At 41.3% G+C, this 15524-nt stretch overlaps 1 protein-coding gene across 3 annotated transcripts; it reads right to left on the bottom strand.

The window, feature by feature from the left end:
* Window positions 1–1605: 1605 nt before the first annotated feature.
* On the bottom strand, window positions 1606–12402 carry PTTG1 (PTTG1 regulator of sister chromatid separation, securin). Of its 3 annotated transcripts, XM_024750630.1 has the most exons (7): window positions 12353–12402; window positions 11820–11920; window positions 11287–11471; window positions 9846–9939; window positions 5489–5647; window positions 4637–4742; window positions 1606–1683 (listed from the first exon to the last, which is right to left on the bottom strand). In XM_024750630.1, the coding sequence occupies exons 2-6, from the start codon at window positions 11908–11910 to the stop codon at window positions 4663–4665; spliced, it is 609 nt and encodes a 202-aa protein (XP_024606398.1). In that variant the 5' UTR covers window positions 11911–11920; window positions 12353–12402; the 3' UTR covers window positions 1606–1683; window positions 4637–4662. The 3 variants fall into 3 exon arrangements, with proteins under 3 accessions (XP_024606398.1, XP_024606397.1, XP_024606399.1); XM_024750629.1 differs by lacking the exon at window positions 1606–1683 and having other exon boundaries at window positions 4582–4742; XM_024750631.1 differs by lacking the exons at window positions 1606–1683; window positions 12353–12402 and adding an exon at window positions 12303–12349 and having other exon boundaries at window positions 4582–4742.
* Between the last annotated feature and the right edge of the window lie 3122 nt (window positions 12403–15524).

Below are 15524 nucleotides of genomic sequence, written 5' to 3'. Positions count from 1 at the left end.
CCCTCCTACACTGTTGGAAGGAATGTAAATTGGTACAGCCACTATGAAGAACAGTATGGTTGTTCCTTAAACTAAAAATAGAGCTACCATATGATCCAGCAATCCCACTCCTGGGCATATATCTGGAGAAAAACATGGTCCAAAAGGATACATGCACCTCAATGTTCATTGCCGCACTGTTTACAATAGCCAAAACATGGTAGCAACCTAAATGTCCAGCGATAGATGAATGAATAAAGAAGATGTGGTCCATATACACAATGGAGTATTACTCAGTCATTAAAAAGAATGAAATAGGGACTTCCCTGGTGGCACAGTGGTTAAGACTGCGCTCCCAATGCAGGGGGGCAGGGTTCAATCCCTGGTCAGGAAACTAGATCCCACTTCCATGCCACAACTAAGAAGCCTCTCGTGCCACAACTAAGGAGCCCACCTACTGCAACCAAGGAGCCCAAGTACTGTAACTAAGAAGCTGGCAAGCCGCAACTAAGGAGCCTGCCTGCCGCAACTAAGGAGCCCACCTGCCGCAACCAAGGAGCCCAAGTGCCGCAGATAAGAAGCAGGTGAGCTGCAACTAAGGACCCCGCCTGCCACAACTAAGGAGCCCACCTGCCACAACTAAGACCCAGTGCAATCAAATTAATTAATTAAATTTTTTATTTCTAAAGAACGAAATAATGCCATTTGCAGCAACATGGATGGACCTGGAGATCCATACTAAGTGAAGTAAGTCACACAGGGAAAGACAAATGTCATATGATTTCACTTATATGCGAAATCTAAAAAAATGATACAAATGAACATATTTACAAAACAAACAGACTCACAGTTTTCGAGAACAAACTAATGGTTACAGGTCGGGGGGGGATAGATTGGGAGTTTGGGATTGACATGCACACACTGCTATATTTAAAATAGATATAACAGAAGGACCTAATGTATAGCACAGGGAACTCTGCTCAATACTCTGTAATAACCTACATGGGAAAAGAATTTGAAAAAGAATAGATACATATATAACTGAATCCCTTTGCTGTGTACCTGAAAGTAGCCCAACATTGTTAACCAACTACACTCCAATATAAAGCTTATGATGCACCTTGGATACAGTATATATGATTTCTAGAAGAGCATAAAGAGCTTGTAAGGACTGGAGATGGTATATACAAAAGAGCATTTCTCAATATGGGTCCCTGGAACAGTACAGAACTTTTTCTCTATTTCAAGGGGAAAATATTAGTGAAATTTGTATTTGCAGATATAAGAAAAAAATTAAACACATCAATAGCACAGAAGGATGATATTCAAAGTGTGTATACTGATACAGAAGCAGCATTTACCAACTAACTACCACATGTATGCTCTTTTCAATAAGTGGTTTTTGCTATGTATCTTGTCATAATTTCAAATTTTTCTGTAATGATATTTAATATTTCTAAGTTTGTATACAGTTTAAGATATATGTATAACTATTGCTGAAAATAAGTGTGTACATTTTAGTTTGCTTTATTATGCAGGAAAATACTATTAAATAAATGATAAATGGAAAACAAAATGAAACCTTTCCATGGCACCAAACACCCCCAGGACAAACTCTAAACCCCTTGCACAGTTCAAAAAGCCATATGGCCCCTGCTTCACTGTCCAGACTCCCTTGCTGCCAAACACACTCCTTGCTCAAACCTAAATAGGAGAAAAACAGAAAGGCAGTTTTCACTTAACAAGCTATGTTATCTTGCTTCCTGCCATCTGCAAAAGCTGTTCTCTCTGCCCAGAGTGCTTCTCTTCCATCAAGTCTCCATCCACATGTCCCTCCCCAGGAAGCCTTCCCTGTCCTTCCCTAGACTGGGCTGGGGAGTGCTCCCCAACTCCTGGTCCTCCCCACCCCCACGTGCATCTTCCTGTATCACAATGGCATTTGATACCTCTCTCCCCACTGGATGCCAGGCACCTGAGGGCAGAGGCAATGTTGTTACTTAACCATGGTAGGCGTAGGCTTGGTCCCTAGCACATGGGGCCTCAATAAATGGTAAATGATTAAACTACTGGAAAGAACAAAGTCAACTTACGACATTTCTGCCATAGTATTGACCCTTTTGGAACTTGGTATAGGGACTAACCTTCCTATATAGGTTAGTTCAGAATTAGTCTAATAGAGAATATTAGCATTAATATATTTAAAAGGCTTTGTGTCCCTGTTGAAGGTTAACTGGAATTTGAAATGCAAGAATGGTTAAAGGGAATTTGAAACCTGAAAAATGCCAATGCAAGAATAAGTTAGGTGTGGGACTTCCCTGGTTAAAAAAAAAAAAGAATCCGCCTGCCAACACAGGGGACATGGGTTCAAGCCCTGGTCCGGGAAGATCCCACATGCCGTGGAGCAACTAAGCCCCTGAGCCCCAACTAATGAGCCTGTATGCCACAACTACTGAAGCCCACATGCCTAGAGCCCGTGCTCCACAACAAGAGAAGCCACCACAATGAGAATCCTGTGCACTGCAACAAAGAGGAGCCCCCTCTCGCCTCAACTAGAGGAAGCCCGCGCGCAACAACATAGATACAACAGACAAAAATAAATAAATAAAATAAATAATCTTTTTCTTTAAAAAAGAAGAAGTTAGGTGTGGATGAACCTTACATAGGTAAGAGCATGTTTCAGTCCAGTGCCCGGGAACTGTGATTGAAAGAAACTTTAATCCTACAGTATTACTGCTTGGACAGATTAGATTTCCAAACAGGGCTTCTCATAAGCTTTCTCAAGTAATGAAGCGAAACACATGCTACTTAATAAACTGTTTACAAACAGCAACAATACCCACAAAAAGAATTATCTATATTAATGGAAAAGCATCTGTTTAAAATTCTCAAAGTCACCAAATATTAAGCACTTTGCGTCTAACAGCAGTGAAGAGAAGATCAATTGTGCCCAGGTCTGACCAAGGACAGTAACTAACTGGTAAAGGACTGACCAGTTGCCTTGCTCCCAGCCCTTTGTTCCCTCCACCACAACAAACCACTTTCCAAAGTTTCTAAATATATTGTAGGGTATGAAAGTCGCTCAAAACTAGGCTTTGCTTTTCAAAGTGGCCCTATTATACCTGAGGATATAAGGTCTAATCCTCTCCCTTAAAGTCAAGTGCCGAGTTGTCTTACTTTATTCTCTTTTAGAGGTCTTTCTACTAATTTCAGAAATCCAGGCTGGTTCAGCTATGTTTACAGGGTCAAAGTTTGAAAGTCAGGGGACTTCCCTGGCAGTCCAATAGTTAAGACTCTGCACTTCCACTGCAGCGGCATGGGTTCAATCCAGGGTCAGGGAACTAAGACCCTGCATGCCAAGCAGCACAGCCAAAAAATTTTTTTCATTTTTCCTAAATAAATAAAACTAAAAAAAGAAGTTTTAAACTCAGGATCAGAGTCTATATGTGTTCCTAGTGTTTCATGCCTAATATCTTGCAGATTCCTCTAATAACGATGGAAAAGAAAAGGCTCACATTCTAACTTGACTATAGATGCTACAGATGTTTCAGGAGAAAGCCTTCCTATATAAGTTAGTATTTAGCAAGGATCAAATTCAATTGGCTGCCTGGCCCAGGCAAGTTAAGTGAGTTAAATAGGCTGAGTCACAGAAGACAGAGAGTAAGAGGAATACTTCAGTTCTCCCCTCAAACCATCTCACATAGGGTTCAGAGGACGGAAAACCCACACTTCACGTAAAAGGCAGCCACTCCACCAGGTGTTGGAAACAAGGGCCTACTATAAACAGGTCTGCTTTTCCAAGAGAAGCTCTAAAACCAAAGATATGTGAAACTCTTAATTTAAAATGGTGGCAACAATTAATTTTTTTTAAACATCATCCAGCCCCTCTGCCCAAAAGAAAAAAGAAAAAAAGAGAAAATCCATGAGCAATCTGATATTTTGATTCCAATCTCAGTTATGGAATCAAAATACCAGTTCTATCATTTTCTAGCTCTTCGTGTCTTTGATATATCAGTGAACTTCTGAGCTTCACTGTCCTCATCTGAAGAACAGGGTCATGAACGTGACACACAATAATGCTTATTAAAGACTTAAAAACAATTCCCAACACAGAGTTAGCAAATAAATAGAGTTTCCTATAGGTAGAGAGTGGATCTTACGATCAGTAAATTATCTGCTGTGGTCTTCAGAGAACCCAATTGAAGAGCTCAAGAAGGCAGAATTCTCAGATTTAGAGCCTTTCAAATTCTGATCGCTGAATACAGAGTATTGAAGGCATTAGAAACTAAACAGAACCAGCAATAAAGAATGCCTAGCAACAGACACAGTGAGCTGGAAGTAGCTCTTCCTATTAAGAGATCTATTAACTGTCAGTAGTTAATGGCCACAAAAAGGTAGTAAAGTACACATGGTGGGGTATATGTTTCAGGGAAAACAGTGGCAGATTCTAAAATAAGCTGTTAAAACAAAGCAGAGAGTTTCAGGGAAAGTTTTTTAACTCGGACAAACTTCTCTTCTCAGATTATAGACGCTTGTCTGTTAAACACATCTACTAGTTTTCATACTGTTTTAAGCAAATTCCAAACAATACCAACCACAATATTAGGAAGAGTTTGTTAAACAAAGAATTGCTTTATTAATACAAACTATTAATACATACCCACAGACTACAAAGTGCTAAGAAATTTAAATATCTAAGTCATAGCAAACAGGTGGCAATTCAACATCCAGGGTCGACAGAATGCTTGAGGGAGACTGCAACAGATCTAGAAAACAGGAATTTCTTGTTCAATATCTGCAAATCCTCGTGTCCATCAACACACACACTAGTTATCACTCTTAATCATGAATTCTTGTTTTTCCCTCTAAAGAATCTTTACCCCCGCCCCACCTACACACACACATACCCACTCTCACTTATTTCTTGGAAAGTGGCTGTGGCCACAGAATTAACCTTCATTATGAGATAAATCATAGAAGTACCTGAAATTCCATCATCCTTAGAGACCCAAGTAAGGGCCAACAATTATCATTAATGCAATTGAGCAAACAGTATGAGGTATTCCATCAGAACAAATAGAAAACATACTACTGATGATGGCTTTTGACCACCAGTTTGAACCAAGACCTCAAACTTTCTGCAGTAAAGGTTTGCCAATTGATGCTATTACGTGGGTCTTGATCCTACACGAGCTCTGGGTGTAGCTTGGAATTCTCATTCCAAGCAAGTTTATTATACTTCAGCTTATAACCTAAGAAGTTACACACTAAATTTCCTCTGGTTTTGCTTGTATCTAAGACTGTCCCGATTCCAGAATGACAATTTTACATTTGGGACTAAAAAGCAGTACCAGTTGAGAATAGTTTTCATTATCCTGAAACCTTATCCCTGCAGTCTGAAGGATAGAAATTACTTACAGGCTAACCTTCTGCACAACCTGTCCCCGTGGTAATGGAAGTGTTATGACACAGATTGTTTACAGACCTTCTAGAAGGGCACTCGTTCACTTACTAGACTCCCACGGTAGAGGAGACATCTTCAGAGGGGAAGGGGGGCCCAGGTGTAACAGCTGTTCAAGCTCCCTCTTCTCATCGAGCATCATGAGAGGCACTCCATTCAAGGGCATGTGTGCAATCTGGTGCTCTTCAGGCAGGTCGAAACTCTCGAAATCTGCCACAGAAAAGTACTTTGTCAGGGCAGCACTCCTCAGGGTGGTCAGCTTTCACAGGGTCCATTAGATCAAGCTTTTTTTTTTTTTTTTTTCTGTACGCGGGCCTCTCACTGTTGTGGCCTCTCCCGTTGCAGAGCACAGGCTCCGGACGCGCAGGCTCAGCGGCCATGGCTCATGGGCCCAGCTGCTCCGCGGCATGTGGGATCTTCCCGGACCGGGGCACGAACCTGCATCCCCTGCATCGGCAGGCGGACTCTCAACCACCGCGCCACCAGGGAAGCCCTCAAACTATTTTTTATAATAATATTAATACGTTTTTCCACTGTGTTGACATTTACAATGATGGTCCAAAAGCAATGGTAGAGAAAACTGCTGTGCATGAATCAAGGCAGTGGCAATAAACTATGCTTAGTAGTCACTATATTCCTCACTGCCATTCACTTGCAGTAAAAAATGCGTTTCACATAATGTCACTTTACCACATGCAGTAAACAGTATTAATTTTATTAACTCTCAACCCTTGAGAACATGTCTTTTTAGTATTCTGTATATGATGTGAAGTATGCCATAAAACACATCTACCGCATACTGAAGGACCATGGTGTTTTCCAAGAAAAAAAGATTCGTGCAATTATTTGATTTGCAAGCGAAACTAGAGGCCTTATTCCTGGACACCATTTACTTGAAAGAACTGAAAGACAAACTGTGGTAACTCAGCCTTGGATATGTGTTGCACATTATTTTCCGAGGAATGAAAGAAGTCTACCACTTAAAGGGAAACGGTATTTGTTGCCAATGATAAAATTCACAATTTCAAGGGGAAAAAAAACTGGAATATCAGTAAACTTATCTGTAAGCGTTAGCTTAAGAGCTTCCTAATACTGAAGACTTTTCTGATTAGATCAGTGGTGATATTAATGAGTGTGCTTTTGATACTTCATAATGAAACATTTCAACATGACCTACATTTCCCAGGGTACCAGTATTTCTAAATGATCAATAGTGATAAATGCAAGATAAAAGATACCTTCAAAATGCAAAACAGACCAATGGATTTTATTGTCAGAGCACACAATGTTTACTGAAACGGTTTTGCATTCCACATTGCAACTATGCCTACAGAAACAGCCACTTGTTGAATTTTAGTGTAATGGCAAAGAAAACTATCTATACTTATCTAAAAGACTTAAGGGCTTCCCTGGTGGTGCAGTGGTTGAGAGTCCACCTGCCAATGCAGGGGACATGGGTTTGTGCCCCGGTCCGGGATGATCCCACATGCCGCGGAGCGGCTGGGCCCGTGAGCCATGGCTGCTGAGCCTGCGCGTCCGGAGCCTGTGCTCCGCAACGGGAGAGGCCACAACAGTGAGAGGCCCGCATACAGCAAAAAAAATAAATAAATAAAAGACTTAAAATGCTTCTCTTTCCTAAATACATGTCTGCATAAAGCCAGATTTTCTTCATATACTTCAACCAAAACAAGATGCAACAGATTGCAGAATCCATGTGAATCCAGCTGTTTTATGTTAAGCCAAATTAAGCAAATTTTCAAAAATATAAAACCATGCCATTCTTCTCACAATTTATACATGTAAAAAAAATTTTGTTTCAAGCTATGTACATTAATGTAATGTGTTTTTTTTAAACAAATTCTTTTTTAATTTCTCAATTTTAATTTCTAATATAGAATACATAAACACTACACAAAAGTTCTTTGGGGTCTTCACTAATTTGTAAGAGTGTAAAAGTCCTAAAACAAATTTAAGAAATGCTGTTTTAGGCAACATTTCTTCTTAAAATCCAAGTGCCTTTCAGATTAGGAATTATTTAAAACAACTAATTTTTGACAGTAACAAAAGTAGGATTAGAGTCTTGCCTCTTTTCGAAGAGGTAATCAAGAAGAAACAGATAATTTGAACAGACTGATCACAGTCATAAAACTTAATTTGTAATTTAACAAAACTCCCCAAGAGGTTAATTTAAGCATTTTCTCAAAAGCTAAGAACAAAGATGGACGGAGAACCATCATATTCTGAAGTGCGAAAGTTCTCTAAAGCCTAAATACTAGGAATTGGTCTATTCTTTTTCAAGACTGATAAAGCTCAGAATTCAAAAAGGAATTGAGTGATATGTGACTACTTAATTTAAACACTGAATTGTAAAGGAAAGCATAAACAGACAAAAGACCCCAGAGGAAATAAGTCTGCAACATACAGGGCTAATTACCTTTATCCACAGAGTTCTTTACACACACACACACACACACACACACACACACACACACACACACACACACAGTGTAAGCAAGTCACAAAAATCAAGAGAAAACAAAGATACAAACAGAAAATTAAAAAACTATAAATGACCAATAGTCAAATATGCTCAGACACACTCATATACCCCAATTTAAAACAATAAAATACCAATTACCTTTCTGATTAAGATTAGAGCTTTAAAACATTTGCAGTTAGATTACAGGGGAAGCAGGCATCCTCATCCACTGAAGGTGGCTTCAATAATTTATGCTCCTATTTTGGAAGGCAACTTAGCAATATCTCTTTCCTCCAACACAGCATATCTTAGTCCTCTTTCCTGGTCAATATGCATAAATCTACCTCGTTTTCCTGAATGGTAATTATTAGAATGGATGTACCACATTTTATCAAAACTTAATCACACAGCTTTGAGATCCAGCAATCCTTCTTGGAGTTTACTCTCCAGAGAGACTCACAAACTCTCAACAATAATTGCATAATTGTTTTGTAATATATAAAAGCCAGAAACAACCTAGAGGTATACTAGTGGGATGATTAAATGCTCTTTGGATCAAAGGGCAAAAAATCCAGCTCAGAAATCTCAAAGGACCTGTGTGATTTGTCCCCATCCCCTCACCAGTACCATCCTTCACCTCTGCCTTTCAGCTTCCCAGAACCACTCCAGTCCTTTTTTCTGCCTCAGGATCTTTGCACACACTTTGATCTGCTACAGTGCTCTTGCCCTGCCCTAATCCTTTCTTCACCCAACTATCTCCTTATATCCTTCAAGACTCCACTGGGTGTCACTTCCTGAGAGAACTCTTCCCTGATCTTACAGGCTAGGTTCAGTCCCCCTAACAGGCCCTGTGTTTCTCCTTGCTCACACTCAAAGTGAGATGATTTGTTCAGTGCCTGACTTTCCCTCCAAATCATGGGCTTCTCAGGGTGGGGCCTGTCTTGTTAACCACTGCATCCCAAGCTTATTCGTGCCTGGCGTATGGTAGCCTCTCCTCAAATGTGAGTAAATTAAAGCTTGAAAAGCTGGTTCTGTAATAGAAAATATTTCAGATACGTGTAGCAGGTTGAAGGAGTAAAAAAAAAAAGCACGTTTTCACTGGCTATGTGGATTTTTCAGGCATTGTTTTTTGGGGGTTTTTTTTAGAAATATTTAATATGCTTGTGGAGAAATGGAACAAGCAAGCGTTGGATTCACAACTTGTATACAGTTAGTATTGCTGACTAAATGCTTTAGCTTAGAAAGAAACTAAGTTTTTTTTTTTTAATTATTTTTTATTTGATTTATTTTTGGCTGTGTTGGGTCTTCGTTGCTGCACATGGGTTTTCTCTACTTGTGGCGAGTGGGGGCTACTCTTCATTGCGGTGTGCAGGCTTCTCATTGCGGTGGCTTCTCTTATTGCAGAGCACGGGCTCTAGGCACGCGCGCTCAGTAGTTGTGGCTCGAGGGCTCTAGAGCACAGGCTCAGTAGTTGTAGTGCACGGGCTTAGTTGTTCTGCAGCATGGGGAATCTTCCCGGACCAGGGCTCGAACCTGCATACTCTGCATTGGCAGGCGGATTCTTAACCACTGAGCCACCAGGGAAGCCCTCAGGCATTGTTCAACTTGACATAGAGCCCTCTATCTAAATGGTTTTCTAAGAAGACTGTCCCCTAACGTTGAATAGGTGTAATCTCCCCCTAGGTGGTTAGCTTTTGAGGACAGGAACAATGTTTTCCACATCTTAGCTCGGATTCCTCTTCTGACCTAAGATTATACCTTACAAATAAATTCACAACAAGTGTATTTGTTCAAAGCAACCCAGATTCAGACAGCCTTGTTACAGTCTCGGATCACATGTCTTATTCATAGCTATATCAAGTCACAGTTGAATTGGATCCTAAGAGAAACCCAAGGCTAAAGCATTTGTGCAATACCAAAAGATATTACCTAATGGGTTGAAGGGAAAGAATTTTTCTATTTCTGGATAGGTGTCATCTGAGGCAGGAACAGAGCTTTTTGCTTTAACGGTCTTCTCAGTCATCTAAAACAACCCAAGAAAACATACATTAGTGAGAGCGGAAGCCTTGTCAACTGATTAGTACAAGAGATCATAGGGCTTCTTTAAGACATGTGACTGCTTCACCCCATTTTAAATTGTTTTCAATTTCATGCTGACTTCTAAGAAACCATAATCCTTCATTCTCAAAATTACACACAAATACAATTCAGCAAGCAATTCTAATATCATGGCTCAAAAGTTAATTCTAAAATATAAGTATCAGCACCTGTTAGCGTAAGTTATCAAAATGTAGAGTGGAGTTAATTCAGAACTAATTGACTCAATCACCCAACCTAACAAAGGAGAAAATGGGCGTGAATCACCTAGAACAGAAGCTAATCCTGGAAGCCATTTTTGGCTGTTGGAAATATAATTTTCCATTGGTGTGTCCATCAGTGTTACCTAAATTATTTGCTTGGTTAATTTTAAAAACCAATTTGTGTTCCTCAAATACACAGAGTAAGTGGCAGCCAAAGACAGCCAAGGACTTTAGAAGCCCACAGTGGATAATTCCCTAGTCTGGAATTGGCAGGCAGTCCACAATGGTGGGCCAAAATGGAAACCTGCATAGTCTTGATTTATGCTTACGTCACATGTGCATGGCTAGAGGAAATTCCTAAGGCAAGGTTTCCCACATTTCAGTTCTGTCAGATTCTCATCACTTTTGCTATATCCTTGCAATACTTGCCTTTAACATTTCTCTTACTCAACTCAGTTTTTTTAAAAAGACATCCTTGTCCTAAAACCACACATGTAAGTCTCAGTTTGAGATCAAGTACTAGTTGTTTTTTCCTAATACACACTAAACAAAACAATTAGTGAAATGAAGTGTTAATCCACATGCTAAAGTTATCTTTCATAGCCAAGTCCTCTCAGTCTAGGATGCACTAACCTACAGTTTGTAAACACACATACCAAGGTCAACATGCTACCACGTTATAACCTAAAAAACTGGTGCTTGCTCTGGAAGGAAGGGAGAAGGATGGCAGCACCTGAGCTGTTATATTAGCAACGTGACCTCTTGCAAAATACCCTCCCTCTCAGTACTTTTTAATCTGTAAGTACATTCTACCAATCAATCTGCTTCAAGACACTCATTAAGGGCAGGTGAGGCAAAAAAATTCACCAGCTGCTACTGAGACGTGATCTCGAGTTACAGGGGAAGTCCACAAAGACAGTATGATGATTCTCTTCTGCTAATCTATGTTTGCTAGCCTCTATTTCTTTCTATTCACACAGGAGAAAGTCGGGTAGGATGCCAATAGTCATTTAAAGACTCACAAGAGCTTAAGTGTTTAAACAGCATCTTTATTTATAACCAACACTTACCTTTTTGGTAGAGAAGGCTGTCTGTTTCTGTTTGAGGGGTCCATTAGTCTTTATTGACTTTTCTGTAGCTCTGTTAACAGTTCCCAAAGCCTTTCTGGCAGCTTTAGGTAAAGCTGGTGGAGCATCAAACGTTTTGCCAACATGTGGTGTTGAAACCTGAGATCTCCCATCTAAAGCTTTGACTGCTAAAGAAAAAGTCTTACCGTGAGATTATTCCAGCAGTAAATGCCTGTGCAACTTGAAGGCTGACCTTGCCTATAAACGTGGCCTAATTCTCACACCCAAACTTAACCCCTTTTTGACAGCGGCATGGTCCTATGCCTAACAGTACTTCAGTTCAGTACCCTCTTAAATAATCTCATTAAGATACTGAACATGAAAAAGAGACCCATAACAAGAACCTGGCAGTAGCAGTATTGGGTAAACCTGACTCCAATTGCTGGCAAAGTATACTAAATGCCTCCCCCAGCTCCAGGCCACACCCACCACTGATTCACAATACCTGTGTACCTGATTGCCGCCTGTATACTTACAAGGCCCAGACCCCAGCTTCAGCCCGTCCTTAGGAGCCACACGGGTGCCTGGTTCTCCATTTTCCTTGTCAACATAGATCAGAGTAGCCATTCTGGATTACCTAGGGGTGTGAAATACTCATTAAACCCTGGGAGTTAGGGAAGATGAAAGAACCTAAGGTGTAGCACAGACCCAACTTTCTACCCTGGGCACGTCTATGCAAAAACAAGAGCTAAGCAGAGGGAGAAGCCAGTTCTTGAGCCGACAGGCACTTAATCCAGCTCTTAACTCTTGAAGCCTGAGTCAGGGGCCCTAAGTTCCAGAAGAGTTGGCGGTTTGGGACTGGCACAGGCCCTGCTACCCATCGGAACCGAACCGCCGTGGGTTGCGGACGCAGTCCAAAGGCCGTGGCTCAACCGGCTGGGCGCTACAGACGTCCCGGGGTTGGTCCTAGCCCCCAATCCCCAGCCCCGGCTCCCAGACATACGGACCCCGCTTCCTACCCCGCCGGACCCTTCCCGCCCAACCACTCGCGACCGTTCCATTCACCCACGTCGGGAACAACAGCCAAACTCCGGCGAGACACGATCTCCAGCGGTCGCGCGGGCCTCGGCGTTTAAACCACAACTTACGCCGCTATTGGTTCATCCGTCCAGGAGGCGGGGAAGGAGTGGGGAGGAGGCTCCCGCGAAGAACCAATGGTAGGAACATAAGCTCCCTGGGCTCCGCCCCGAAAGCTTCCCCCGGCAACTTTGTCGCTTGTTTTCCGGGAGAAGAAATATCAAACCCGCTGACACCTTGATCACGGATTTCTAGTTGTTTTTTAACCTGCTCCCCACAGAAATAGAAGGGGAGTAAATATGGTCTCCAATTCCAAGAAATAAATAATTATGACGATTATTGTAATACCAAGATACAGAGTTGGTTTTTGGAGTTTTTTGTTTTTTCCTGAGACACTTTGGTGTCCAAGACGTTTTCAAATGAAAAGATTGTGAAGTTCAAAAAGTCAAGGTGAGGTGGTGACAGAACTATTTTCCTAAAGTCTTCAAGTAATCAACTATTTTTCCAGAGAGTAAATAGAGCAGATCAAATCTAAAAGAAGGGGCAGCACTGGAGGAAAGGCATTGTAGTCATCAGGAAAATGACGAAGAGAGACGGATACATAATTGTTGTATTTCAATTAGAGATATAAAAAATACATATAACAGGACTTCCCAGGTGGCGCAGTGGTTGAGAGTCCGCCTGCCGATGCAGGGGACACGGGTTCATGCCCCGGTCCGGGAGGATCCCACATGCCGCGGAGCGGCTGGGCCCATGAGCCATGGCCGCCGAGCCTGAGCGTCCGGAGCCTGTGCTCCGCGGCAGGAGAAGCCACAGCAGTGAGAGGCCCGCGTACCGCAAAAAAATAACTAAATAAATAATAAAATAAAAAATACATATACAGTCAATATATAGTCCGGTGGGGAAAAAAACCCGTATTAGGTCCAGTGAATACTAGCAGGGCTGAATTAAAAATTAAGAAATGAAAGTACAGGTAGATAAAACGGCAGTGTTTGTGTCATTCTGTGGTGCTTGTGATTAAGATGGACTGATTCTGAAACTAATATAATAAATCCATTATACTGCAATTTTTAAAAAATGGACTGATTATTTCCTAATTGCAAGACTATCATCAATATTTCAGGTTAGGATGCTTGCTGTCTCTGTTATACAGAATCTGACTTAGGAACAAAATAATGACCTAATGAGTACATAATTCAGGCTTCCTTTAAACTTCTATCATTTAATAGGGACTTTTTTTGTTTGTTTTTGGCCATGCTGCATGGCATGCAGGATCTTAGTTCCTAGACCAGGGATCGAGCCGTGCCCCCTGCAGTGGAAGCGCAGAGTCTTAACCACGGGACCGCCACGTGAGTCCCAATAGGGACTTATTTTAAACTTTTAACATCTCAACAATATATTCATCAAAGCTGGTGGGGGAAGGACAGAGGGTGAACAAGAGAAAAAGATCAGAGGAATAATAAAGATATACAAAAGGAATTCCAATTTCCAAGATATGGGGAGAAATTGTGCTTGAAAAAGTTGGTGACCTTTTCCTTTCTACAATAAATAGAAATATATTGAACAAGATAAAGAAATCAATTCAAAAGACCAAGGGTGACCTGTGTCATCCAAACCGTACTCCCAACAGGTCACCAGATACTTTTTAACTTGCATGTAAGTTGGGAGAGAGGAGTTGAGCCTACATTACTCTTTCACAAAAGGCTTAGCACTACACCTGGCATAGATATAGTTTGAAACATATGCCAGTTCATTGTCCCATCTTCCCTGGCATTTCAGGACCAAAATTGATTGAATGTCTCATTCATTCAACAAATATTTATTGAATGCTGGACATCATGAAGAAAAGAGGAAGGACAAAAAAATGCATACCTTCTTTGCCCCTTCTCTGTCCTTTCTCCTTTATCCCTACCCCTCCCCTTATTCCCTCCCTGTATCTACTTCTAAATGTCTCAGCTCCACATTACATCATCAACACACAAAAGTGTTCATTTTGAAACCAAATCTGCATGACACTGTCAAAAAACAAAATTCAATCAAGTAAACTTTAAGATCTAATTGGCTTTATTCAACAACTCATGAATTAGACAGCATCCCACCTAGCAACCAGACGCATGCTCCAAGGGGTTGTACAAACTGAAAAGTTTTTGTAGGAAGAAGGGTGGGGCATGGAGCTATTAGCAGAATAATAGAAAGGATTATTTTTAGGCTGGGACATCTTTGAGGGGCGGGGAAGGGGGCAAGGAACAGCAAGGTTTTTACAGCTGATTGCCTCTTCTTCCTCTGAGAGGCAGGGTGGGGGTGAGGGGATGATAGAAAGGTCCACGTGACATATTACCTCTTCGGTACTGACCAGGAAATTCCAAACTGGTTGATTGGATTACATTTCTGGGGATTACATTTTGAAGTTGTGATTACGTTAGGTGTTAAATCTAGGTTTGGTATCATGGGCTTTAGCACAAGTAACACCATTTTGGGCCTGTGGCTTTTATCTTTAACAACACCTACAGCTTCCAAGTGGGGATTCTTTATCTCCTGAAGTTTTGGGGCACAAGGTTTATATCTCCCTAGGGTAAGTCTTCCCTCTACAACAGAAAGCACTGTGTCTCCCAAGGTCATGCAGTAACTGCAAAATGCACAACCACTCCCTCTTTGAGTAACCACTGTTTCCTTACTAATGATGCCCCAAACCCACTCTGCTATACCCCAGACCATTACTGGAGATACCCAATTGCTAAACCATCCTCACCTTATATCTGCATCTAGATCCTAATCAATCCCAGTTTATCAAATAGCAACCCATCCAGAATTGATCCCTGCTTCCCTAGACCCTCTTCAGAATCCTCCAGGGGGAATCTGAACCTTACAAAAGGTTCTCTCTTATCCAGCACATTCTATAATTCCTCTGAGAGATGTACTCCCTGGCTTGTGCCTGATAGTTTTAACTAAATACACCTTAACACTTCCAAGCAAATTTTGGGAATTGTTTTAAGGAGATAAAAGCAAAGTGTGAGACTTCCCTGGTGGCACAGTTGTTAAGAATCCACCTGCCAATGCAGGGGACACGTGTTCGAGCCCTGGTCTGGGAAGATCCCACATGCCATGGAGCAACAAAGCCTGTGCGCCACAACTACTGAGCCTGCACTCTAGAGCCCACGAGCCAC

Source organism: Neophocaena asiaeorientalis, unplaced genomic scaffold, assembly GCF_003031525.2.
Source record: "Neophocaena asiaeorientalis asiaeorientalis breed wild unplaced genomic scaffold, Neophocaena_asiaeorientalis_V1.1 scaffold527, whole genome shotgun sequence".
Classification (NCBI taxonomy): Eukaryota; Metazoa; Chordata; class Mammalia; order Artiodactyla; family Phocoenidae; genus Neophocaena; species Neophocaena asiaeorientalis.
Note: the sequence above shows the minus strand (reverse complement) of the source record. Positions and strands in the feature narration are given on the sequence as shown.

Excerpts from the sequence above, each read along its gene's own strand:
- PTTG1 (XM_024750630.1), bottom strand. The coding sequence starts at position 11,910 with ATGGCTACTCTGATCTATGTTGACAAGGAAAATGGAGAACCAGGCACC. Across the intron at positions 11,472-11,819 it reads GAAGCTGGGGTCTGGGCCTT|CAGTCAAAGCTTTAGATGGG; the intron begins GTAAGTATACAG and ends CTTTTTCTTTAG. Across the intron at positions 4,743-5,488 it reads TCCTCTACCGTGGGAGTCTA|ATCTGTTGCAGTCTCCCTCA; the intron begins GTAAGTGAACGA and ends CCTGTTTTCTAG.